Source organism: Schistocerca nitens, chromosome 4 (assembly GCF_023898315.1).
Source record: "Schistocerca nitens isolate TAMUIC-IGC-003100 chromosome 4, iqSchNite1.1, whole genome shotgun sequence".
NCBI lineage: Eukaryota > Metazoa > Arthropoda > Insecta > Orthoptera > Acrididae > Schistocerca > Schistocerca nitens.
Window position 1 is genome coordinate 701912148 of NC_064617.1, and position 27697 is coordinate 701939844.

Consider the following 27697-nt stretch of genomic DNA (forward strand, 5'->3'; position numbering starts at 1 on the left):
AAACAGGGAAGCTCATGGGGTACTACCATTGTCGGAGTTGGAGCATTGTATGCAAGGACGAGTGATGATTTGCCCTAATTGACCAGTTTTTTCAGATAGTAGTACATGCAAAGTTGGATTGTTCCTGGGGATTACGAATGGCTCAGATTGTGAGAAAGAGGTGTTATCAACACATTCCTACTACCAGAAGGGAGGGAGGCATTGGTAATATTCGGTATTTATGCCGATATGGGTGACAGTCACTTGTTATACCAATCAGAGAGCGGATAAAATAAGGAGGTTGCAACTCCGGGAGAGTGGAATAATTATAAAAGGTATGGTTTGTGAGATTGTGGGGGAGGATTTCCGTCTTCCAGCATCACGTATGGGTGAAACAGCTTTAACTTTGTCACAGGGAACTTTGTTTTATCTGGAAGGGGTTCTAGAGATATTACCAGTGCAGAATCTGACATATTTGACCTCCACATTAACCCAGAGTTTTTGGAAATGTATTCATTTATTAATGCACAGGAGGGATCTATGACAGTTAATGAAGTATTGGAACACGTTCAAATGGTACAACAGCATCGGAGCAACAGGATAATGACAGTGAGCATTTCAGCCACAGGGTGTGCCGTTTTTCTATTTTTCTTGAGTATAGCTTTGTGGAGAATGTGGAAACATACACCAGTGGAGGAGGTGCCAATACATCAGTTGCCTATGGCAAGGGTAACCAGTTTAAACAGTGTATAGGTGTAGAGTTAATGTTTTGATATTCTCATTACTTTTAGTCTGTAGAATGTAAGTTTTGTGAACAAGGTATGTTTATGCGGCCACAGGCCAAGTCTGTTTTATCTCAATTCGGGGCGAGTCTTGTAGAAAGGAGGGAGGTGTGCTGCGCTAGTGTCAGTCCTAGTTGAGGGAAAGGAAAATTTTATCAAAATTCAATGAAGGCGGGGTTGGGCAATGAAATCTAGGGCCGCTGGCAGAGTGTGGTAACAGACGACAGCCAGGAGGCCAGACAAGATAAACATGGCACTCGTGGGCGCGGATCTGCGACGGTGGTATTGCACACACAATTTGTTTTGAGTGGAGCAATGAAGCAGGAAACTGCAGCATTGCTTTGAGTTATTGTGATGTATGAGGCTGGGCACTAGGCCAGAGCCAGGAGTGGCGATTTGTAAATGGTTGACATGTGGGAATTTATCCCTGCCATAGTTTCTGTCTCTCTCTGACACTACATCAGAAGCAAGGGAGAAACCAATATAAATAGACGGGCAATTTTAGCTTGACATGGTGTGCCAGGTCAGTCGAGCGTCGGGACGGACCTGTGCTGGTCCACGCTTATGGGGGCCAGTCTGGCAGCAATGTTATAAGTATTCGGCATAAACTTGTGCTTTGTTTCTATGTTCTTGTTCTGGCTATATTCCGCTTCCGGGCACACAACACTGGGGTGGGACAGAACGGCAGCTTGGAACTTGGAGATCGCACAGTCTGCCTGAAAGAGGGCAGTGACAGTGGTCTGCAGTGGGTCCAGGATGGGCTTGGTTCCACTCCAGTCTATGGGCCACGTTCGCTTCCCACCTGGCATACCGGGGTCCGGGCAAGCACCACTAGTGGCAAGTTGCGGCACAGCATCGAGGAGGGTGTGGGTTCGAGTTTGGTCCTGTCCTGGTAGCAGCGGCGGCCCGAAGGCATCCACCTTCGTCCCATGGTCATACAGAGCAGGCCAAATGGGGCGGAGGGCGGCGAGGACCAGCGTCTGCAGCAGTCTCCGGAATTGTGGGCAGCAGCACGGCGCAAGTCACAACGCATCGGCGGACGGCGACCGGGAGAGCGGCAGCCAACTTCCATCGGCGGGCGACCTTGATGATGACAGCAGCGGCATCGGCATACCAGGAGTCTGTTGAGCTGGCTGTACTCGCAGGACATCAGCGGCCAGCATGTTGACACTATGCTTCACCATCGAGTACTGTAAATTAGCTGAATAAAGCAATGTTACCGAATACTGCTGTATCACTCTGCACTGCCCCTTGACGGTCTTGAACTTGCTCAGCCTCCTGACAAAATACAGCATGGTGGGTGCTTCAGCTCTGCCATCTGGAGCCCTGGGTTCGACCCCCCGACCCCGCAATTGGAGGACCAGGTGAACTGAATGGGAGAGAAGATATGGGGTTGTGAAGGAATTAAGGTAGATTGTGTTGGCCATGAGTTCAGATTGTGAAGATATCATCGATGAAGCTGAACCAGACCAGGGGTTTGGGATTTTAGAAGGCTAGGAAGGTTTCCTCTAGATAGCCCATAAACAGGTTGGCATAGGAAAGTGCCATGTGGATGGCCATGGCTGTGCCATGGATTTCTTTACTTCCCTTCAAAGTAGAATTTGTTGTGTGTTAGGATAATGTCAGTGATGTATATGAGAAATGAGGTAGTGGGTTTGGAGTCTGAAGGATGTTGGGAAAAGTATAGTGTTCAACAGTGACAGGGCCATTGGGATAAGGGATGTTGGTGTATAAGGAATTGGCATCAGTAGTGGTGAGTAGGGATTCACTAGCTGAAAGGGTATTCTTGATGGAGAGTTTGTGAATGGAATGGTTGGTATCTTTGACACAGACGGGCATTTGGTCGGATGTGTTGGTTAATGAGGTCTGAGGTGCTTTCATTAGGGGTACATAATGAGCTACAAAAAGGTGTCCAGGATCGTTGGGTTTGTGGAAGCATGTAGAAGGTGGATGTATGGGGCATCATATGGGTGAGGAATTCAGTGGATTCAGGAGAGAGGTTCTGGGAAGGGCCTAAGACTAAGTACAGATGGAGACTATTTTGGACTTCTGGATGGGATCACTGTGGAGGAGTTTATAGGTGGAGGAGTCAGATAACTGGCAGAGGCTTTTCGCCAGATAGTTATTGTGATTCATAACACCAGTGGTGGAACCTTTGTCTGCACGTAGGATGATTAGATCAGTATTTGTTTTGAGGTTATGTATGACTGTCTTGGACGTGGGGGGAAGGATGGTGAGGCCAAATTGGATGTAAGGAATTCCTGGAAGGTGACCAGTGGATGGTTAGTTGCGGCGGAGTGGAGGGGGGGGGGGGATCGTGGTTGGATGGTGGTATGAACCAGGAAAGGCAGAGATCAATGTTGGGATTGGGTTGGCATTGGTTGGAGGCACTGCTCACAAAGAAGTGTTTCCAGTGCAGGGATTGGGTGAAGGAAAGTATGTCTTTGACAAGTTCAGCATGGTTAAATTTATGTGTAGGGCTAAAGGTGGGGCCCTGGGATAGGACTGAAGCTTCTGTGGAGTGAAGGTTAACTACATTGGTCCGGGAATATTTTGGCCGTGGATTTGGTCAAGTGTTGATAGGGAGTTTTTTAGGATCTGGTAAGTTGAAAATGTCAGCTAAGCTATGAGAGGTGACAAAGAGGAACATCCTGGGTAGAATAGAGGTTGCATAGTGGCACTACGAGGAGGCAGTAGGATGTCAGCAGGTTGGATAACGTACGGAGGTGGTGTCTGGAATGCTCCTTTAGGTGCTGGAGAGCAGGGATTCAATTTTGGAAATGTGATGTAGTTAGCAGGGATATATACCAGCTCTGCTGCAATCATTGCACAGTGTTTCATATTGGTATGACCACTAACCAGCTGTCCAGCAAGATGAACATCATTGCCAGACTGTTGCAATGAGCAAAGTAAGTAGACACTGGTACGGTACAACATGCTGCTGAACGTAACACGCTTGATTTCAATGGTTGCTTCACTACTCGAGCCATCTGGATCCTCTCCTTTACCACCACAAGCTTTTCTGACTGCACAGATGGGAGTTTCCCGTACAACAAATTCTTCGCTTTTGAAATTATCCCAGTCTCAAACTATGACAACCTACCATCCCCACGCACTCCACCAAATGGTTTCACCCTCTCTGTCTTATCACCTCCTTCCTATTCTCTTCTCATACCTTGTGTGTTCCACCTCCGGCCAACACACCTGCCTGACATTCCCTTTCCTCACTCCTCTCCCTTTTCATCCCCCCCCCCCTTCCCCACTCTGTTGCAACCTCCCTACCCTGCAGCCTGCCGACACCACGGTTGCACACTCCGCCAGACAGTGCTCTTCTCTCCCCTCCCAACTGTACACTGCTATCCCTTCTGGTTCCATGACCCGTCCAGATCACTGCTTCTGTTCTATATGACAGTTGCATTCTGGACTTAGGTACCAGAGATGATGGTCATGTGTGCATGAAATGTGCTTGCTTATGTAAATGAATATGTGTGTGTGTGTTTTTTTCTTTTATCTTTCCGGATGACGGCTTTGCCCGAAAGCTTACATGTACTTGTCTTTTAGTTGTGCCTCTCTGCAATTGAATGTGTCATCTTTAGGATAAGTAGCAATCTCTCTTTTCTCTTGATTGTTGATATTCCAACCTTGAGTTTCCATTGTTTGATAAATTGAAATTGGACATATCCTTATATCAAAAGCTATCTGACAACACAATGGGTGCCAACCACATTTTCACATTTTGTTTTAAAAAAGAGAGAGTGGATACTACAACAAAACCTAAAGCCTTTACTCACCAGGCTGGCTTAGGAAGTGAGCGTGGAGGTGGTGCCGTTCACAGGTGCCTTAACACCACTTGAGAGGTGTGCATATCACCCTCACAGGTTTGATGGCTCCAACTAGTACTTAACTGTGCTGTCCGTGTATATTCAAACCATTATATTCTCTTCACAAATAAAAGGACATGCATAGCATCTACAAAACACCCTTGATCTGTGTCCTGCTGTAGCCCATCTTCAATCCATCCTCTCTGAACTATACGACGTGTCTGACGCCTCTCTCTCAATCATTCTCACTCTCTCTCCCTTGTAGTGTCCCATGCCAACAACTTTGTCTAGATCTGTCATTCTGGCCGAAACATGTAAGTGACGCATCTGTCTAAGATGAGTTTTTTGTTTGATCATGAAGTAATTCTAGAGTTGGATTGTCTTTACAATGATGGAACTTTTGTTGATGGCCAAAGGGGGTACATCTTCACACACAAGGCATGAACAACACTCCCTATTATAGCAACAAAAATAATCAGTTTTTGAAAATATAATGTAATTTGATAGCTAAAAAATCTACTCACCAAGTGGCATCAAGAGAATACAAATGTAAAAGTATTGATGTTTGCAAGCTTTTGGACCCAGTGACTCCTTCTTGTGGCAGAAGTGTTGAAGGGGTAGGAAGAGGGGTGAAGGAAAAGGATTGGTGAAGTATAAGAAAAGGGGTAGCGTTTGGAAAAGTCACTGGATGGGATGAGAAAGAAAAACTGATTGTTGGGACTTCAGAGAAGAGGCATGTAGGTCACAGATTAGCCAGATTTAGCTAGAGTTTGCTGTATTTTAAACTGTAAATAGGCTGGTGTAGAGCAGGATTGCATCCAGAAACAGGGACTTTCAATGTTAGACCTTTGGGAGTAACTCTAGGGACAAGCAGGTTTCAAGAAACAGAATGTGGGACCTTAGTTTTGATAGTGCAAAAGCATGTTTTCAAAAGGAACAGATGTAATATTTGATGGGATTCATCATGGCAAGAGAAGAGGCTTAGGAGTGTTACAGATGGTGGGAGTGTCAAACCACAGAAGTGGAGAGTGGAAAAAGATAGAAAATTGGAAGAAAAGAAAGGAAAAGATGGGAAAATTGGAAAAATTCATACAAAAATCATGAGAACAGACTAGGACTAATGAGAAGTGATTAGTGGGTGATAATTTCTCACCAGAAAAGTGGCCCTATGATACAAAAATATGAATGGAAAAAAAGATTGGTTGGGAATGTCATGAAAACAGACAAAATTTTAAAAACTAGGGAAACAGAAAGATGGAGTCATTGGAGGAAATGTAATCAGTTGTGTTTGGCAGATAACATAATGTAGTAGATGGCAGTAAAAGTCAATCAGAGTGGTTTGGTGATAAATGCACAGAAACATGAAAGAATTATGTATAAGCAAGGTAATTGGACAATGGGAAATAAAATAGCTCTCAAATTTACAAGTAAACCAACAAAAGACAATTGGGAGAAGGCCTTGCAGTGTAGTGAACTGCAAATAATTTTTTCCATGCAAATTCATAAATAAGTGGATCTGCCTATTGTGAGTTAACGAGCATTGGGCTCTCATTTAAATATATGGCCGAAAGAGTCAGCCTACAGGAATTGTGAAATGAACCCTGTCATCCAGGACCGCGTGCCACCAAGGGCGCAGATTCACCACGAGATGGGGAAACTCACAGGCGTCTATTGTCTATTGAGACGTAAGTGCTGTAGTGTGCCATCCTCCATAAATTTTCATGGTGATCCCAATAAAACTTGAATATTGATCATATCTATAATAGTTTAGGATTTACTGTTAAAGTGAAATTCACAAGTTTTATAACAAAGACCTGAATGCTAAAATCTAAGATCTTGAAGATCGACATTTGGTATAGAAGCACATCATTAAATTGATGAATGTTGTAAATATCAACTCAGTAACTTCATTTGTTTAAAAGATATAGTAAATTTGAATTATCAGTATTTTCAGTTAAGCGTCAGATCATCATTTCCTCCACACAAAACACATTGAACAATGACAGCATGACACCTTATTGAATTATTAGGTTACAGAATATTTGTTGTAAAGTTTAGTGCATAATAGTTACTTTTGTTATTTATTTATAGAAAGCACATTGGTGCAAGGCTACTGGCCGTGGCATTTAAAGCTAAGAAGGAAATTGTATTGGTTTTATGTAAAAGAATTTAACATTTATTATGTAATGGATATTATTGTTACGTTATTTAGAATGTGAAAGTGGTCAAGCTTTGATTATTTAAATATGTTAAAATGTAAAATAATGTAGAATAAACTGTAGCCAATCAGATAGACAGATTCAGGGAACTGCTCTAGTCAGGTGAGCGAGGATACTCGGTGCGTGGGAAATGCAGCCGTGGATGGACCGAGGACAGTGCTGGTGCAGATGCGAAAGCGGACAGTTTTGCTGGAGACACCAAGGGGTACAATTTGGATGGAGACGCGAAAGCGTACAGTCGGTCTTTAGATAGCTAAGAAGAGAAACGACTTAGAATATTTCACGTTGTGTGGTATCGTGAGACTTAGTCTCTGAGCAGTGAGCAGCCACATGCCTGGTGTGAACTCTAACTTTTTGCATAGTTAATGGGGTGGGGTACCAAACTTGTAATTCACGATGAGATTGTGAATGATCGAACTGTGTCAATGGATATGCGCTCGAGTGTAACAGTAACTCTAAATACGACCGCTTTTGCTATTAGTTTGCTTTCTGAATAAACATTATTCTAACAAATTCGCAACTGTGTGGCCTACATCATTTATGGGTCATTAATTTAGTTCCCATTATTATTATTATTATTATTATTATTGTTATTATTACTGTTATTATATGTTGTGTTAACTTTGTATTTCGCAAACTTGCCATCAGCCAGACAATTTAACCAAAGGTCACAAGTGTCTAATTGAGGGGGTGTAATGCGACACGTGTAGTTCAGCCCCCAGACGAGTTTGAGTCAAGACATTTCAACGGAGAGGAACCGCTTGTGAGTCCGAACATCTTTGGGGTGTTAGCTCGCACTATATGCATGGAAATTGGTACTAGAAAAGATGTAGGGACAAGATAGCACATAAGGTAGAAAACAGATGACAGTTTGAACAAGATTGATGACAAGAGAGACTGATAAGATGGTTACATAAGAAGCAATTATGACCATGCAGGCTAATACATCCATGAAAATAACCCATTTTTGAAAACATAAAGTAACTGAATAGATAAAAAATATGCTCACCAAAGCAGTTGGAGAACACACGTGTAAAGGTATTAAAGTCTGCAAACTTTTGAAGCCAATGGCTCCTCCATCTGGCAGAAGTGTTGAAGGGAAAGGAAGAGGGGTGAAGGAAAAGGACTGGTGAGGTTTAGGAAAAGGGGTAGAGTTCAGAAAAGTCACCATAGAACCCCAGGTAAGGGGAAACTTACCAGACGGGATGAGAAGGAAAGACTGACTGCAGGCCAACAACCAGTTAATTGAATAAAAAAATAATCAAGCTCTTTTCATTAAATTCAGAAATTAAAAAAAAAAATCACTACATTTGATGAGATTCAGACCTACAACCTTCTGCACATCAAGTTTATAATAGGCTAACAATTGCACTAAGACACAACACTAGGTGTAGTATTTATATTTATGACTGTGGTGGTCCAATCACAACAATGAATTGCAGACTTCAAAAATTTGGCTTCTTGTAATGTCGTGTGAAGCTTATCTAATGTAAGGCAAATGTCATTATGGTAACTGTATATGAGACACTGAATCGTGTCTTACGTGGAAGTACCCAGTAGCGCTTGGTTGCTGCTGTGTATGAAATGTGTTGGCATGCCAATGATTTAGGATCCAAACTCATCAAGAAAGAATGCCGGACAAGGAACTGGAAGTGAACTGGCCACTTGTGCCAGTTTGGCAATGGTGAATGGTCTGGACCTAATGTTGAGTGCATGTCAACTATCAAGTAATTGTAATCAGGCTATGGTGTGAACGTTTACACATGTGTGAAAGGTTGGTTTACAAGGTGCTATGCAAAATTTTCAGGACTGGTGCTGCCATCTGTTGAAAACCTTACCTTTGGACTAATGGTCACCATCGCCCTCGAAGTAGTTCCCATCCGCACGTACACACCGGTCCCAGTGCTTCTGCCACTGGTCAAACGTTTTCTGGAAGTCCTGTTCTTTGAGGGTGTTTATCACCGCCAGCAATGCTTCTTCCATCCTCTCTAGAGTGTCGATCCTATGGCCTTTCAACTTGAGTTTTAGTTTTGGAAATAGTGCGAAGTCGCAAGGTGCCAAATCTGCCGAGTACGGTGGGTGGGGTACAATCACCATGTTGTTTTTTGCCAATAAGATCCTGGTGAACAAGGGCGTGTAACAGGGTGCGTTGTCATGATGCAGCAGCCAGTTCCCAGCATCCAGTACCCTTGATGCCAAAGTCAGAGCTGTCATCACCGCACGTTTTCACAGAGCCATTGCAAAACGTCACAGTAGCACACGAAAGTCTCTGTTTGGTTGGGTGGGACAAATTCTTTGTACACAATTCCCTTGTTATCAAAGAAAACGATGGTCATGTTCTTCTTGCTCTTTACCTGTCTCGCTTTTTTGGCTCTTGGAGAGCCTGGGCTCTTCCACTGGGACAATTGTTGCTTTGTCTATGGGTCATAACCGTAAATCCAGCTCTCGTCACCAGTTGTAACCTGTGACAAGAAGGTTGGATCATCAGATGAGATCTGATGAAGGTCTGTGCACACCTCAATATTCTGTGCCTTCTGATCGGCAGTCAAGATCCTCGGCACAAATTTTGCGGTGACACGATGCATGCCCAATTCATCAGTCAACATTTGTTGACATGTCCCATAACCAATACCCATTTCATACGCAAGGTCTTGAATGGTTCGACGCCGATCCTCATGAACCAGTTGTTGAAGTTTGGCAACGGGCCTTCCAGTGTGAGCATCATCTTCGACGTCTGTACGGCCGGCCCTGAACCGTGCATGCCACTCAAACACATACGTACGGTCATGCTCTATCCCTCAAACTCTTGTTGAATCATTGCAAGGGTCTCCGTAGCACTTTTCCCAAGATTCGCACAGAATTTGATACACACGCTGCTCTGTCCGCGAATCCATCGTAAAATCGCCACACACCAGACACATAGTGTTACAAAAATCACTGTGGACACGCAGCACGTCCTCCCAGCTGGATGCCACTCCACACACTGACTCATCAGATATGCAGCTCTTGCCACCTAGTGGCACAAAGATCTACTACTCTTACTTTCCAGATGGCAGCACCAGTCCAGAAAATTTTGGATTCCACCTCATATAGAAGGTTTTGGGATTTACTTGTACATTGTATGTACAGATAGGAGCACTTTCTGCTGAGGTAATCAGTTCAGCTCTGCCTGTAATTTAAAATATGCTTAATAATTGTGCTTTCAGTGTGAAATGTTAATTTTTGTTGGTGTATCTTCTATCATAACTGGTAATTGATGTAGATTCTATGAGACACAATTTGTGCTTATGTCAATTAAATATCTGCAACTTAATTACCAGGAAAACACCAACTTTGAAAAATCTGTCCAGTTAATAAGTATTTCCAGTTCTTAAATCTAGATTATCACATAATTTGTAGGACTGGTAATGAAATGTTTTTAAACTGCTTTGGAATTGATAGACGTCCTCTGTTTCTTGCTTTGTGTGGGCATTTGATCAAGACATGTGCAGAGGAGTGCGTAACACCAATCCAAACCCTAAAGGAGGAGACATAATTCATATGAAAATATTTTTTGTCTCTCGTACTGTAGAAGTCACATTTAAGATCAGATTGATTTCTGTTTTCAGCAACAAAATCATCAAGGCGTAAATATAGGGCCTACTGGGAAGGAAAAGTAATCATTCAAAGATCCTTAAAGAGGTCTCTGTGAGAGGTGTGGTTATTTACTTTACACAGTATTAATAGTTCTCTCTCTTGCTCTATAACAGATTTATTTATGTTGGGTGCGTTACTCCAAATTATAGTTCCATAAGACAACAGGGAGTGAAAATGTGCAAAATAAACAAGCACCCTTTCCTTTAGGTTGACTCAGTGGAAGCAAAACAAGCTATTTTATCATTTTGTTGACATTATTTTAACTTTCTAGCTGGACACAAAGGAATTTTACATCCAATGTTTCATTTAGTGAATGGCCAATAATGTCTGTTTCTGATGTGAGCAGATCCTTTTTCCCTATCTGAAATTGCCTCTGTAAGATTATAAACTATTTTCTCTGAGTCATTTGTAGGCTTATTCAGCTATCATTTGGGCTATGTCTGCTAAACTTGAGTTTTGCTCTTTGAGCCTTCTTTTAGAGTCACTGGAAATTATTTTTGTAGATTAAGAACAAAAGTGGACGCAGAATTGAAACTTGTGGCACACCACACATTGTGTTCTCCAGTCTGTTTCATCACTGTGACAGTGTGTTAATGAAACTCTCTATTTTCTGTTGTAAAGGTAAGACACACAAGAGGAAATCATAAATTCCATAACATTTTAATTTCCCTGTTAATACTTTTTAGTCTTATGATTAATTTTATAATCTCTTTATGTATTGTACTTTGGAAGTTGATGTTTCTTACTGTTTTTAGAAATAGTCCAAATTATTTTTGCTTTGTTCTTGGAGTATTTTATTTTGTATACATAATACTTTTTAATAAGACTGTAATAAACAGATGTAAATATTGAACATTTTTTAGTTTAATGATGATCATACTTCAATTTGAAGTTGTTGATTATACATATTGCAATAAATGTTTTGCAGAAAGTGTGTGGTACAAATTATAATCCAAAGATGTTTTGTACCCTTTACTTATTCTGAAGGTAATTTTGGTACTCCTTTCTTGTTTTTGAATTTTTGTGTTATCTGTTTAGAAGTGTTGTAAGGTTGTCGACTCAACACATAATGTATAAAAGAATGTCACAGCTTCCTTTACTTTGTTTATTTCAAACTTACCTACCCTTCATTCACTGAAACACTGAAGCAATTTTTCGACACTTGTAGTGGTTTGTATATTGATAGTAAATTATTTCTTTGTTCTGTACCCAACCTAATGAAGTGTCATCGATGCCTTCCTGAAGCCTTGTATTAATTTTGAGTACACTTCATTAGTGTTTTCTTTTTGCAAATATGTTGACTCCTTTTTTCATTCTTTTGAATTTGTTCATATTCTCTGTTAAAGGGTGTCCCTCCTAAGAGTTGTCAGGTGCATTTTCTCTTGTGTTTTGATGCAATTCCCAGTGTCCATGGAAAGTGTTGGTTTGTTTCCCCATTACAAACAAAATTATTTGTAAGTGTAACTTCAAATGCCATTTGATGGAGTAGTCCCAAATCACTCTAGAGTGATATTTGTGTCATCAGCAAGTACTAACAGTGACATTAGTGTCATCAGCAAGTACTAACAGTGACATTAGTGTCATCAGCAAGTACTAACAGTGACATTAGTGTCATCAGCAAGTACTAACAGTGACATTAGTGTCATCAGCAAGTACTAACAGTGACATTAAAACACTCCAGGAGCAACTGAGCCATGATGCAATCATCACGGCTAGGGCGATGCTGCTGCTGCTGCTGCTGCTGCAGTACTGGTTATCTTCATGTTTTACTGTCCCTGTTAATATACGAGGTACGTCCACAAAGTAAGTTCCGTTTGGTTATATAAAACAAATGTGCACAGATACAGAAAAAATATTTATTGTACAAAAATCTACAACCATTAAACTACTTTTGTACATAGCTTCCGAAATTTTGTAGGCACTTGTCATAATGTGGCACAAGTTTTTGTATGCCTTCTTCATAGAAGGTTGCCACCTGTGTTTTCAAACATGTGGTAACATATTCTTTCAGCTCGTTATCATCATTGAAGTGTTGACCACCAAGGTCAGATTTTAGAGAAGAGATGAAAGTCGCTATGAACGAGGTCCGGGCTGTACAGAGGATGATCAAATGTGTCCCAGTGGAATTCCCATAATAGTTGTTTGGTCACATTCGCCGTGTGAGGTCGGACATTATCATGGAAAAAAACAACGCCTTTTGACAGTAATCCTCGGCGCTTGTTCTGTATTGCACAGCACAATTTCTTAATGGTCTTTCAGTAACCATATGCATTCATTGTTTGGCCTCATGGTAAGAAATCAATCAGCAAAATGCCTTTTCTGTCCCAAAAAACGGTGCACTTGACTTTCCAAGGTGACAAGATTTGCTTAGGTTTGTTAGGGATGAAGTTTGCCTCCATTCCATTGATTGCCATTTGTTTCAGGGGTGTCGTACGATACCGAAGTTTCATCCTCCATGTCTATCTGAGAAAGAAAACCATCGCCTTCTTCATTATAGTGTGTTAAAAACTGAAGTGCACTGTGCATCCATTGTCTTTTGTGGTGTTCAGTAAGAATTTTGAGTACCCAATGTGAGCAAAGTTTTCAAAATTTCACTTTTTCAGTAACAGTTTCATGAATTAGTGATTGTGAGAATTGCGGAACTTCCGTAGCAAGGGCACTAAGTGTAAACTTACGGTTATATCTTATCTTCTCTCCAGTTGTGTGAACCAATTCATCAGTAACCACAGATGGACGTCCACTTCGTTCTTCATCGTGCACATGATCACGTCCTTCATTGAACAGTCTGACCCACCTTCTAACAATTGAATCACTCATAGCATTTTGTCTGTAAACCTTACAGATTTGCAAATTAATTTCCTTTGGTTTAACTTTCTTTGAATTTAGAAAACGAATCGCAGATCTGATTTCACATGCGACAGCATTTTCAATTACAGCTGACATTATAAAGAAGCGCTACAAAGCATGCGTCTGGCAGCAGTGATCTGAAAATGGTGTACATGTCTTCTACTTGAGTCAGAGTAACTGCTGTGCGTGCTTGGAATTGCGATCATAGGGCTGCCGCAGATAGAAATAGAAATGGAACCCTTGTATATCGATTAACCAAGTATCACACTTGACTAATTTGGGAGCACTATGTCAAATATGCACTTAAAATTCTGTTTAAAAATAATTTTATTTGTAACAGGAAACAATCCAATGCCTTCCATCGACATGAAAGACATGATGAGGAGTATTTGTTTGGAATAACTCCAGTAACACATTGCAAAAGGGAAATTCCAAATATCTGCTGTAACACTAGAGAAAATGCACCTGACAACTCATAGGAGGGGCACACTTTATGTTCATTCATTTTCAAAGCTCTATATTGTCCAGAGTATTACACGTACAAATATGATCGATATGTAAGCAGAACTGTAAACTCACCAAGGTTGCATTTTGCACTTTACAAATGTTCTGTAATTGCCTGTGGTCAATTGATGCATGTCCAAGAGGTAATCGGGTTCATTCCTTATCTTGTATAGCATTGTCCTGTGAGTAATCATCACAACAGTCTTGAGGTGTTTTCTGAGGTGTTCCAGTGATCTTGACAGTGGGGGTACGTGAAAACAGCTCTTAATGTACCCCCAAAGGGAAAAGTCACAAGGCTCTAGGTCAGGGGACCTGGAGGGCAGGGGGGGAGGGGGGGGGGTGGAAGGGAACAGAGCCACATCATTTTCACTACTGAGTGCAAACCAGTGGGGCATAAATTTGTTGTTTAGGAGGTGATGAACATCAATACTCCAATTGGGGAGGGGGGGGGGGGGTCCCTGTATTGTTGGAAGGTGAGGGAGGGGGAGGGGGGTGCCCTGCCTTGTTGGAGGATGAAATTCTTGGACTGAGCAGTCAGTTGTGGAAGCAACTATTAACTGCAACGTATTGAGTTAAGAGGTACCCCTCACAGTCTTTTCACATTACAAAAGTCACCCATACAGATTCATCGGTGACTCTGTGCAGAAAACTTTAACTTCAGCAAAATACATCACAATTTTATAAGGATTTTCAGTGCCCCACACTCTCACATTGTGGTAATTTGCCTTTTCTTATAAATGGAAGGTTGCTTCATCACTGAATATCAGCTTGGGGGCGAGAAACTTTTTTCCCTGCTTTTCACCATTTTATCAAGGCACTGGTCTCAAAAAGTCAACTGGTGGTCACAATGCAAACTTGATAAGTTTATGGCTCTATTGATTATTCATGCATCAATCTTACTCATATTTGTACATGTAGTACTTTAGAAAATACAGAACTTTGAAAACAAGTGAATCATGTATAGTAGCCCTGTATATTCAAAAGTTAAAATTTATCACCAAAGTAATGATTAAACCTTTACATTCTCCTCAGCTTGCAAAGTCGGAACTGCAACTGTGGCTCTTGGAAGGTACCTCGCACCACATGTTCGTGAACAAGGAACGAAGTTACTGACAAAAGTGTCTGGGTCAGGAGAGGAAGAAGCCAAGGCACGTATGGAGGGAGTGCTGGAAGTGGCAGCTGGCGCAGTGCAAGGCATTGGCACTGTGTATGAAGGACTAGAACGTTCTGCATCCATATTAGGCAGCAGCCTTGCTAACTCCACAGTGACAATTGTGAAACACAGGTGCGTAAATGATTTACTTTCTATTTTCTTTTTACAGTATGTATTTACAAAAAGTATAGTAAAATTTTGGTTAACCTAAGAATTGTAGTTGTGATGGTCATTTATGACAACTGGATTTTAGAGATGCCTATAAATGATGGCATATTACTAGTAAAAATATCCCTAACGTAGACAGTTCAGTCACTGACAGTCCTAGCAAAATGTCTCTCATTAGAGTAATTATTATGATGATTTTTCCTCTTGCGACTTGGAAATCTTAAATATCTTAATACTGAATGCATGTCTGTCAAATAACACTTAATTACTCATAGCTTTGTAGGAAATTGCTTTCCTCAAATTCTGGATTTTCTGTAATTAATTGTAGTTGTTTGTTGAAACAAAACACCTACATTGAATCACATAAAATCCAGGAAACCCACAGCATGTTGTAACAAGAAGATAATATAAAACCCACTTTGATGCTGTAACTTCAGCAAAATATGTCTGGGGAATAAAAAGAAATTATGTTTTGCTCAAGGTGTACCCTCTCCAAGAACAAATCTGTTTGTAAGCAAACATGGACAGAAGAGCTTCAACCCAAATCTGGTTGGTTAGTTAGTTAGTGAGTTAGTTAGTTTGTTTGCAGATACATGGCTGCTGTCCTGGTATACATTGAAATCCCTGTGTCATAGTATTGAACACAGTCCTAAAAGAGCCAGAATAAAATGATGCAGCCCATTGATGATGTACTCAGCTACAATGGGGCACGTATTTTGGCAAATGTTCCACATCCTCCAAATGTGGAAAATCTCAACAAACAGCATGCATTCCAATCTCATTCATTTAATAGACTTCAGTAATTGAAGTTGGTATGGGATTACATGATATGCAACGTGGGTAAAGCACCTTTATTGCCGGCTGCGGTGGTCTAGCGGTTCTCAGCGCTCAGTCAGGAATCGCGCGACTGCTACGGTCACAGGTTCGAATCCTGCCTCGGGCATGGATGTGTGTGATGTCCTTAGGTTAGTTAGGTTTAAGTAGTTCTAAGTTCTAGGGGACTGATGACCACAGATGTTAAGTCCCATAGTGCTCAGAGCCATTTGAACCATTTGAACCACCTTTATTCTGTGGAGTCACAACACATTTAAAACTGCTGCATGAGGCATTCCCTCACAGTAGGCACATAGCATAATACAGCTGGCACTTGTGAGGCTAGCTCCATACCTCTAACAAATGGTTTGAGGCATTGCCTCCAGCTTAAAAATGAGACAGCTACTGAGTCTTGCCTCTCCTGCTTATGCAGTGGTTTCACTTCTGACATGATTAGGGCAACTGCATAGGGAAAGGAAAGGCTGTTAGTGGTGGTCAGTTCCAGTGTTAGATGTGTGATGAGCTCTCTTGGGGAAAGACCATCACAACAATGAAATGAACCAAGTGTGCACTCATTGTTATTCTGGAAGGAATTGTCTGCCAGTTGGAAGTGTTTATCTTAGTAACAGTTGAAAGCACCAGTTGTATCACATGCAGATCCTCACTCATGTTGGCACCTGGATTCTGAGACAATTTCCAGCTCTTTGCACAGACTGGTGGACGTGGTGGTGAAGGTTAGCCTCATTTGTGAGGCTTCTGCACAGTGATCAATTTCCAGCATTAATCCTAAGACTAATTGGGTGCCAGTTGTGAGCTGCATGGGGGTCTAAACCCAAGGCTTTGCTGGGTCTGCAACAAGATTAGCAGTAGATTCCTTGACCTATGTTGCTCAGTGGAGAACTATAGAGTCACTGTGGATTGGCCAGGTGTGCAATATTTACTATACATGGCTACTCAGGTGGCAGGGAAATGTGGAATGCATATGTTTGTCATTTTTACATTACTGAGACCCTCATTAGAAAAACTAGCATCACATAAACCACTATTTCAATAAGCCAGATAGCAAATGTAGGGAAGGAGAATCTCAAAATATTCACTGTTAAACTACCAGAGTATTCGCAACAATATCCCAGAACTCACAACTCTCATAGAAAGCAGTCATCCCACATGCTAACTGAGAGGTGCATGAAACCCAAAGTAGAGATAGGGAAATTTTTGACAATACATGGAACATATATTGGAAATATTGGCTAGGCTTCCCAGGAAGATGAATGTTTACAGCAGTAAGCAGAAGCATTAAGTCTAATAAGGAATTTGTCCTCTGTGCACTACTATGAACAACAGTAACGATGTTCTTTGGGCTTAAATTAATAACAGGATGTTTTTACTGACCACCTGATTCACACATATGATACAGCCATTTAAAGATAGCAAGGAAATACCTTGAGCATACAGTAGTAGTAGTAGTAGTAGTAGTAGTAGTAGTAGTAGTAGGAGTAGGAGTAGTAGTGGTTGGCGACTTTAACCTGTTTATCATCAACAGGGGAAAACCACTGACGTGTTATCAACAGTAAGAACAATCAGTCTTGTGAAGTAATATTGAAAAACTCTGACAATTGCCTCGAACAACTAGTCTAATAATTCACACGCGAAAAGACATACACTCCTGGAAATGGAAAAAAGAACACATTGACACCGGTGTGTCAGACCCACCATACTTGCTCCGGACACTGCGAGAGGGCTGTACAAGCAATGATCACACGCACGGCACAGCGGACACACCAGGAACCGCGGTGTTGGCCGTCGAATGGCGCTAGCTGCGCAGCATTTGTGCACCGCCGCCGTCAGTGTCAGCCAATTTGCCGTGGCATACGGAGCTCCATCGCAGTCTTTAACACTGGTAGCATGCCGCGACAGTGTGGACGTGAACCGTATGTGCAGTTGACGGACTTTGAGCGAGGGCGTATAGTGGGCATGCGGGAGGCCGGGTGGACGTACCGCCGAATTGCTCAACACGTGGGGCGTGAGGTCTCCACAGTACATCGATGTTGTCGCCAGTGGTCGGCGGAAGGTGCACGTGCCCATCGACCTGGGACCGGACCGCAGCGACGCACGGATGCACGCCAAGACCGTAGGATCCTACGCAGTGCCGTAGGGGACCGCACCGCCACTTCCCAGCAAATTAGGGACACTGTTGCTCCTGGGGTATCGGCGAGGACCATTCGCAACCGTCTCCATGAAGCTGGGCTACGGTCCCGCACACCGTTAGGCCGTCTTCCGCTCACGCCCCAACATCGTGCAGCCCGCCTCCAGTGGTGTCGCGACAGGCGTGAATGGTGGGACGAATGGAGACGTGTCGTCTTCAGCGATGAGAGTCGCTTCTGCCTTGGTGCCAATGATGGTCGTATGCGTGTTTGGCGCCGTGCAGGTGAGCGCCACAATCAGGACTGCATACGACCGAGGTACACAGGGCCAACACACGGCATCATGGTGTGGGGAGCGATCTCCTACACTGGCCGTACACCACTGGTGATCGTCGAGGGGACACTGAATAGTGCACGGTACACCCAAACCGTCATCGAACCCATCGTTCTACCATTCCTAGACCGGCAAGGGAACTTGCTGTTCCAACAGGACAATGCACGTCCGCATGTATCCCGTGCCACCCAACGTGCTCTAGAAGGTGTAAGTCAACTACCCTGGCCAGCAAGATCTCCGGATCTGTCCCCCATTGAGCATGTTTGGGACTGGATGAAGTGTCGTCTCACGCGGTCTGCACGTCCAGCACGAACGCTGGTCCAACTGAGGCGCCAGGTGGAAATGGCATGGCAAGCCGTTCCACAGGACTACATCCAGCATCTCTACGATCGTCTCCATGGGAGAATAGCAGCCTGCATTGCTGCGAAAGGTGGATATACACTGTACTAGTGCCGACATTGTGCATGCTCTGTTGCCTGTGTCTATGTGCCTGTGGTTCTGTCAGTGTGATCATGTGATGTATCTGACCCCAGGAATGTGTCAATAAAGTTTCCCCTTCCTGGGACAATGAATTCACGGTGTTCTTATTTCAATTTCCAGGAGTGTATTTCTGATTCCCAGTTAAAAAGAGACACAATCTTCTAGACAGTGTCACCAGTGAGATTGGGATTAGCAATCGTGATACTGTTACAGGAGTAGCGGTCACCAAAGCTTGAAAGGCCATCAAGAAACCTAAGAGAATATTTTGTGGTTAAAGCTGAAAGACATCCACAGTCTGCATAGATGTATTCTAAATAATTGTGTTGTTTGGAGAGCACTACAATCTCATAAAAAAAGACTGCAGGGAAACTGATAAAGAAAATTAAAAGCAATGTATCTGTGTTTGAAGCCTACAGTAATGTTCACAATCAGACCCAGGTGAATATCTTTCTTAATACCAGGAAGTTCCGATCATAGGTAAAGTCAATGAATGGTTTCAAATCTTCCATGCATTCTCCTGTGAATCTGACTGTTGTTGAAACAGAAAACAGCAGAAATATTAAATTCCATATTTAAAGAGGTATTCACACATGAGGATACTATTGTACCAATGTTTGACCACTGTGCAGACTCACAAATGAGAGATATTGATAGTACCATCCCCAGTACTGAAAAACAGTTAAGACTGTTGCAGAATTAGCTCCTTTATAAGATCGTATTTATCAGTAGTCTCTTGAACTCCAAATAATCCCACATGACTGTAAAAGAGCACAGCTCATTCCTATTTACAGAAAGTGTAAGAGATCAGCTGCACAGAATTAAAACAGGTATCACATGCATTAATCTGTTGCAGGATCCTAGAGCCTACTCTCAGTTCAGAGTTTATGAAGTTCTGTTCATTGAGAGAATCAGCACAGATTCAGGAAAAACCACCCAGTGAAACACAGCTTGCTTTGTGTACACATAGTGTCATACAAACAATAGATATAAATGAATGTGTAATTTCTGTGTTCCTGGATTTCCAAAAGATATTCGATACTGTACTATATTGTTGGCTACTATCCGAGACAGGACAAAAAATCACTAACATTGGAACAATGTAATCTCCACCATTTCCTGTACAGAGACTTGCAAAGTACATAGGTTATATATGTACATAAACATGTACCACCTCACTTGTGTAAACAAGTCTCAATCCATTTATTGAATAGTCTCTGAAAGCAAAATGTATGTTAGGGACAGTACAGGCTGGTTTACACAGACCTGCCTAGAGCATTAGAAGTGCATCTGTCATCTGGATACAGCAACAGACACACCAAGACTATTCCAAACCTGCTGAAAGACCAACAGCCAAGAATATACAATAATTCCAGGAGAGTCTACCTTGTATGTTACTGAAGAAAATTCCAGCACAAATGGGCAGATTCTGTGTGCAAGCTTATGGTCTGCAATCTCTTCACTGAAAGTGATGTTTAGCAGACGTCTGTCTAATGTACATGTTCTAGCAACAATTGAAGCCTGGAAGTCAGAAATGTTGAAAGTGTCAAAATTTATGCAGTGTCAAATTGTTCATGGAAACTGTTGTATATGCCAAGGTAAATAACATGGAAAAGGTTGAAGTACCACAAAGGTTTCATAATGTTCACAAGAATGTCAATAGATGTAGGAGAAAGGATGTTCGATGGCAGCGGCACGGTGAATGCTGAATTTGTTGTGCCTGAAGGCAGTGATTGTTGTAACCTGTGTCTGGTGTGAGCTATACCATTGTAGTACTTTGAGTGTTGTGTACTTGCATTGATACTGTTAATTGCTATAATATAAAGGAAAGGAAAGAAAAGAAAAGGTTTTTAACTAAAAATGAGGCCGGCCGCGGTGGCAGAGTGGTTCTAGGCGCTTCAGTCCGGAACCGCGTGACTGCTATGATCACAGGTTCGAATCCTGCCTCGGGCATGGATGTGTGTGATGTCCATAGGTTAGTTAGGTTTAAGTAGTTCTAAGTTGTAGGGGACTGATGACCTCAGATGTTAAGTCCCATAGTGCTCAGAGCCATTTAAACCATTTTTTAACTAAAAATGAAACTTGGAGCTGATAATTCATGGAAGCCCATATTCAACGTAGAAAGGGACAGCTTCTGTTCCTAAGCAGTTCAGACCATAGGTATTGTGCTGTATTTTGCATTACATAATAAAATATCTATGAGGAATATTGCCATTTTAGTTTCATTATTACTATTCTCTTTGATATTATATAGGTTTGTTTTCAGGTGCTGTGCAAATGCAGATATCCCTGCAAGTCATTATTGTATGAACACAGAGAGCTTGTGGCTGTGCAGTTCTACCAACTCTCTGAAGAGCAACAGGGTATATACTTAATAGGGTGCTTTTAAGTAACTTGTGTTGACAGAAGACATCACGGTAGATACGATAAGCCCTAAGAGAGCAGGAACCAAGCCAGCATGTATTGCACAGTACCTAATGCTTCAGGAAGATGTGTGCAATGATGTAGTGAAAATTTCTAAAATATTTTTTTGAATTTTTTCCCACAACTACAGACTCTTGAAGAGAAACTTGAAAAGGGAGAAACAATGTATGACAACTGTAGAGGAAACATTGCAGGTTTCTCATGCTTATAAAAAAAAGTTCAGTGATGAAGACATGAATCTAATCAAAGCAGACATTAATAGTTTTCCCAGAGAAGAATGTCACTGTGGCAGAAGAAAGTTGGGTAAAGAAATATTTCAGCCTGAACTTAAATAAAAACCAGTTGTATGCGTCTTTTAAAGAAAAACATGTGCCTTCCTCACTGACTTACAAATATTATTCTACCATCTACAAGAAATTCTTCAGTTATGTTTCTTTCAGCAAACCAAGAAAGAGCACGTGTGAACTATTTGATAAGCTGAGTTTGCAAACTAAAATTATCTCTGATGAATCTGCCAATTCTGCACTGTTAATTCATCATGAAAATGCCAAGAAAGCTCAGGACTTGATGAAAATCGACTTTACAAATTCATAGATGCCTACCATCTGGTGAGTAAGATGTATGAGACAGGCGAAATACCCTCAGACTTCAAGAATAATATAATAATTCCAATCTCAAAGAAAGCAGGTGCTGGCAGATGTGAAAATTACTGAACTATCAGTTTAATAAGTCACGGCTGCAAAATACTAACGCGAATTCTTTACAGACGAATGGAAAAACTGGTGGAAGCTGACCTCGGGGAAGATCAGTTTGGATTCCGTAGAAATGTTGGAACACGTGAGGCAATACTGACCCTCCGACTTATCTTAGAAGAAAGATTAAGGAAAGGCAAACCTACGTTTCTAGCATTTGTAGACTTAGAGAAAACTTTTGACAATGTTGACTGGAACACTCTCTTTCAAATTCTGAAGGTGGCAGGGGTAAAATACAGGGAGCGAAAGGCTATTTACAATTTGTACAGAAACCAGATGGCAGTTATAAGAGTCGAGGGGCATGAAAAGGAATCAGTGGTTGGGAAGGGAGTGAGACAGGGTTGTAGCCTCTCCCGGATGTTATTCAATCTGTATATTGAGCAAGCAGTAAAGGAAACAAAAGAAAAATTCAGATTATGTATTAAAATCAATGGAGAAGAAATAAAAACTTTGAGGTTTGCCAATGACATTGTAATTCTATCAGAGACAGCAAAGGACTTGGAAGAGCAGTTGAGCGGAATGGTCAGTGTCTTGAAAGGAGGGTATAAGATGAACATCAACAAAAGCAAAACGAGGATAATGGAATGTAGTCGAATTAAGTCGGGTGATGCTGAGGGAATTAGAGACACTTAAAGTAGTGAAGGAGTTTTGCTATTTGGGGAGCAAAATAACTGATGATGGTCGAAGTAGAGAGGATATAAAATATAGACTGGCAATGGCAAGGAAAGCGTTTCTGAAGAAGAGAAATTTGTTAACATCGAGTATAGATTTAAGTGTCAGGAAGTCGTTTCTGAAAGTATTTGTATGGAGTGTAGTCATGTATAGAAGTGAAACATGGACGATAAATAGTTCAGACAAGAAGAGAATAGAAGCTTTTGAAATGTGGTGCTACAGAAGAATGCTGAAGATTAGATGGGTAGATCACATAACTAATGAGCAGGTGTTGAAAGGATTGGGGAGAAGAGAAGTTTGTGGCACAACTTGACTAGAAGAAGGGATCGGTTGGTAGGACATGTTCTGAGGCATCAAGGGATCACCAGTTTAGTATTGGAGGGCAGTGTGGAGGGTAAAAATCGTAGAGGGAGACCAAGAGATGAATACACCAAGCAGATTCAGAAGGATGTAGGTTGCAGTAGGTACTGGGAGATGAAGAAGCTTGCACACGATAGAGTAGCATGGAGAGCTGCATCAAACCAGTCTCAGGACTGAAGACCACAACAACAACAGATGTCTTTAAGTAAAACATGCACTGTATCCAGAGATTGGCAAAAAGTTTTGTTTACACCTACATGGACACTCAGCAACATGTTTTACTCAAGACAACTCTCAAATTATAACTTGGGAATACAAGCTGTTTCGGGCAAATTATTCATGTGCATGTGGTATGAGGACCTAGTTGGCCAAGGAGGTAATGAAATGCCGTCCTGTGTATTAGAGGTTATAGCTATGGGATGATGCACAAAAAGGTACTCATTTTGTGGTGTGACAACTGCATCAGACAGAACAAAAACTGTATAATGTTGATGGCTTTAATTTTGCTTGTTTCAGAAGGTATCTTTGAAAGTGTTGAAATCAAGTGTTTAGTATTTGGTCATAGTTACATGCCTTCTGATCAAGACTTGAGTATTATAGAGAAAAGGAAAAAGAAGGTTAAAATCATGGCGCCTGAAGAACTGGGAGATATGGTGGCCACAGCTAGAGTAAAAGATCCTTGCAGGTCAGGGGCGGGCAGGAATTCTGCACGTGTGCGATGCACTTGCACATGTGCAGTTAACAGATGTTCTGCGTGCACACGGGGGCAGGCTAGCCACCCGCTTCTCTCCCCCCCCCCTCCCCCCGCCACCATACCATCTCTCCGCTTCTTCCTCTGTAATGCGTTTTGTTTCCTAGCCTGCTGTATTGAATGAAGGAATAAGGTTAGTAGGAGTGCTTGAAAGTAATCATGGTTTGAAAAAGTACCTATTACCTATGACACGTTTTATTTAATTATCACAGGTGGCGTTTACAATACGTTTAATGTCTGGAACAAAATTTCTACATACAGACAAACACAAACAGTTACGTAAATTTTCATAACTGATGTTTGCTCTTAACCGAGACTTATTAATTTTCATAACAGAAAAAAATCTCTCACAAACGTATGTCGAGCCAAACATTGACATTATCTTCATGGATTCATGATGGAGACGAGGAAACTCTTGCTGTGGAAAGTTGTGATAAAAATCTATTACACGTCTTGCCAAAAGGAACTTGTCTCTCAGGTGAGAATTACGCTGTAGATCTATTAATTCCATTTGCAAACTGGGATGAATATCATCTACAGAAACAGCAGATTGTCTCGAGAACTATTCAAAACCTTGGGATAAGTATGATATATCCCCAAATCGCTTGAGAATTTCCTCTTTTATTGCACTAAGAACGGGAACATACTGAAATTTATTATAATGGTGTTCAATATTAAACTTCCGCTGACCAGTGAGAATACTGTCACATATTATACATTTCCAATTTTCACGTTTTTGTACAAAGAAAAAATGATTCTCCCATTCCTTTTTAAAAGATATCAAATCTCCAATTCTCCGTTTCCTTGATTCACTTTGCATTTTACAGTTCTTGAAATACAACGTTCACTACGTAGTGGTTGATTCGCTTCAACGTCTGCAGCTTAGCCTGGTACTACACTGTCGCAACCTGCCGGCTGTTGCCACTGTCCCGGTCGACGATTGCACACGAGCAGCACACGTGCAGCACTGTATGTTCATGAGCCGCGTGCAAGATTTGCCCGCCCCTGTTGTAGGTGATCAGCATGGGTGAAGGTGATTTCTTGGATCTGGCTTCCTTAGTTAATACATATCTTAGCACCAGCTAACTAAAGATCATCAAAGCTTCAGTAAGACACTTCACTTTAGACAAGAAAGGAAAGCTTCTAATGAAAACTCATTGTGATGAAGCAGACTGGACTGAGTTCTCTGTGTTAAAAAAGGGACAGAACTTCAATGATCTGCCATCCTTAGGAAATGTGCACCAGCTTCCACTGCCAAGCACATTAAGTGAAGAGAAAAAGAAGGGTCTACTTGTTATGGTCACATTTCTTTGACATGAAATATAGAGCATTTTATGAATTTTTGTGTAAGTGATATCAGATTGTAAGAATTTACATGGACATTTAGCATTTTCTTGGCAAAGTAGCATGGCACATTCAGCCTTACCAAAATCTTAAGTTTTATGGGAGTCTGTTCCTTTTTAAAATGTGTTTGTGTGAAATGTTAACAGTGATGTCAAATATCAGAATTTATATTTCATTAACTACAAATTATTTGTAATATAACTTCCGTAAGGTTTCTTCTCAATTTCCTAAATATTTATTTTTGGCACATTCAGCTTATCCCACTTCCAGTCTTCAATTGTAAATCCAATAAATCACATTCAGATTTATACAATGACTAGTACATTCAAAGATAGCACTGGAGAACCTGTATTCTACCAAGGGAGGACACATTTGTTCTTCTGGTGTCCTTCAGTTATCATGAGTTAAAGAGGAAAAAGCTGGTCATTAGAGTTTGGTATCTTAATTGTGTTTTCTAGGGTGACAAAATAGTACTTTACAGCCATACTAACCATGCCCATGTAGTTGCTGTTTCCAAGTAGGGCAGCACTAGACTTGCATTCGGGAGGGCAGCAGTTCAAATCCTTGTCTAACCATCCAATTCATGTATTTTATGGTATCTCTAAATCACTTATGGCAGTACTGGAACAGTTCCTGTGAAAGTCACTGCCTGATACATGGCCCACTCTGGTCTTCTCAGAGCTTCTGCTTTCAGCAGAGCATTAAAAAACTAATCTTCCTCCTTTTCTATAGTGCTTATGCTATAACATCCAGGTACCTGTGATACAAACAAAAAAAGGAGAGAAGTTTTTTAGTTGATGTAAAAGCCAGAGATCATTTTTCATTTTCTTGTTATAACATTATGAACCTAAAAAGTACCTTCTTGGGTACACAGGAGGAGGAGGAGTTCAACATCCGGGAAGATAGCATGCTGGGTTGAAAAGGATCAAGTGAAGTGAATGGGAGAGGAGGTGTTGATGTTTTGAAGGAATGAGGGTACGGTGTCTTGGCCCTGAGTCCAAATCATGATGCTATCACCAGTGAACGTGAACTAGACCAAGGGTTTGGGGTTTGAGTAGGCCAGGAATGTTTTTTGATGGCCCATAAACAGACTGGAATAAGAGCGTGCCATGCAGGTGCCAGTGGCTGTGCCACAGATTTGTTTGTATACCTACCCTTTAGAGGAGAAGTTGTTATGTATTAGGATAAAATTAGTTAGGGGTATGAGGAATAAGGTAGTGGGTTTTGAGTCTGAAGGATGTTGAGAAAGGTGGTGTTAAAACGTGGCAAGACCATGGGAATGAGGGATGTTGGTGTATAGGGAAGTGACATCACCAGTGACCAGTAGGTAAAGGGATGGATATAGTGGAGACTCAGTGAAGGAAGTGGTTAGTATCTTTGAGGTGGAAGGCTAGATTATGGGCAGTTGGTTGGAGGTGGTGGTCAATGAGGGCCGAAATCCATTCAGTGAGGACACAATAACCAGCTAAAATTGTGTGTCCAGTATTGTTGAGTTTGTGAATTTTGGGCAGTCAGTAGAGGGGAGAGGAGGGGTGTCATAGGAGTGAGGAGGGAAATGGATTCAGAGGAGAGGTTCTGGGAGGGCCTAAGTTTTTAAGCAGAGATTGAAGGTTATGTTGGGATTCTGGGATGGGATCACACTGGCAGAGTTTGTAGGTGGATGAGTGAGACAATTGGCAGGGGCCTTCCACCAGGTAGTCGCTGTGAGTCGTCATGAGATTGGTGGACCCTTTGTGTGCCGGGAGAATGATTAGGTCAGGATCTGTTTTGAAACTGTGTAATACTGTCCTTTCATCTGCTGAAAGGTTGGTATTCTTAGGAAGGGATCTGGGAAAGGATGGTGAGGCAAAGTTGGTGGTAAGGAATTCATGGAAGGTGACCAGAGGGTGATTAGGTGGGAGGAGGGGAGAATCCAGTTGGATGGTGGTATAAACTGGGAGAGGTAATGTTCATTGTTGGAATTAGGTTGGCTTTGGTTGGAGGAATTGGTGGCATAGAAATGTTTCCATTGCAGTGATAAGGAGAAGGAGAGAAGGTCTTTAACAAGTCCAAGATGGTTAAATTTTGGTGTAGGGCTAAAGGTGAGGCCTTTCGATAGGACTGAAACTCCTGTAGGGATGAGGATTGGTGGAAAGGTTAAAAACAGTTTGTCAGAGTTGTTTATGCTCTTGATTTGGAGTGTGGGTAGGAAGTTTTGGGGATGTGGCAAGCTGAAAAGGTCTGCTAGGTGGTGTCTTGGTGCTATGAGTTGTTGAAGAGGACGAACACTGTGGGTAGTGTAGGTAGTTGGATAGTGGTGCCCCAAAGTAGTAGGATGTCAGCAGGATGTATAATTTATGGAGGTGGCATCTGGAATGCCCTTCCAGGTGTTGGAGAGCAAGGGATTCAATTTTAGAAATCTGCTTCAAATAAATCCCAGTTCTTTATAGCAATCACATTTACATGTGCCTTAATCCTCACCAAATTACACATTTCAAGTTTGAAACAATTTTTCATATTGCACAAAAACTTTGAAAT

General features: G+C 41.7%; 1 protein-coding gene across 1 annotated transcript in view; it reads left to right on the forward strand.

Annotated features, from left to right (window-relative positions):
* LOC126252078 (protein spartin) overlaps positions 1-27697 on the forward strand; it is a 97560-nt gene that overhangs the window by 66075 nt on the left and 3788 nt on the right. Inside the window, exon 7 of the mRNA XM_049952930.1 lies at positions 14821-15073. Within this exon, the coding sequence (XP_049808887.1) occupies positions 14821-15073 (253 nt within the window). The remainder of the gene's footprint in view (positions 1-14820; positions 15074-27697) is intronic.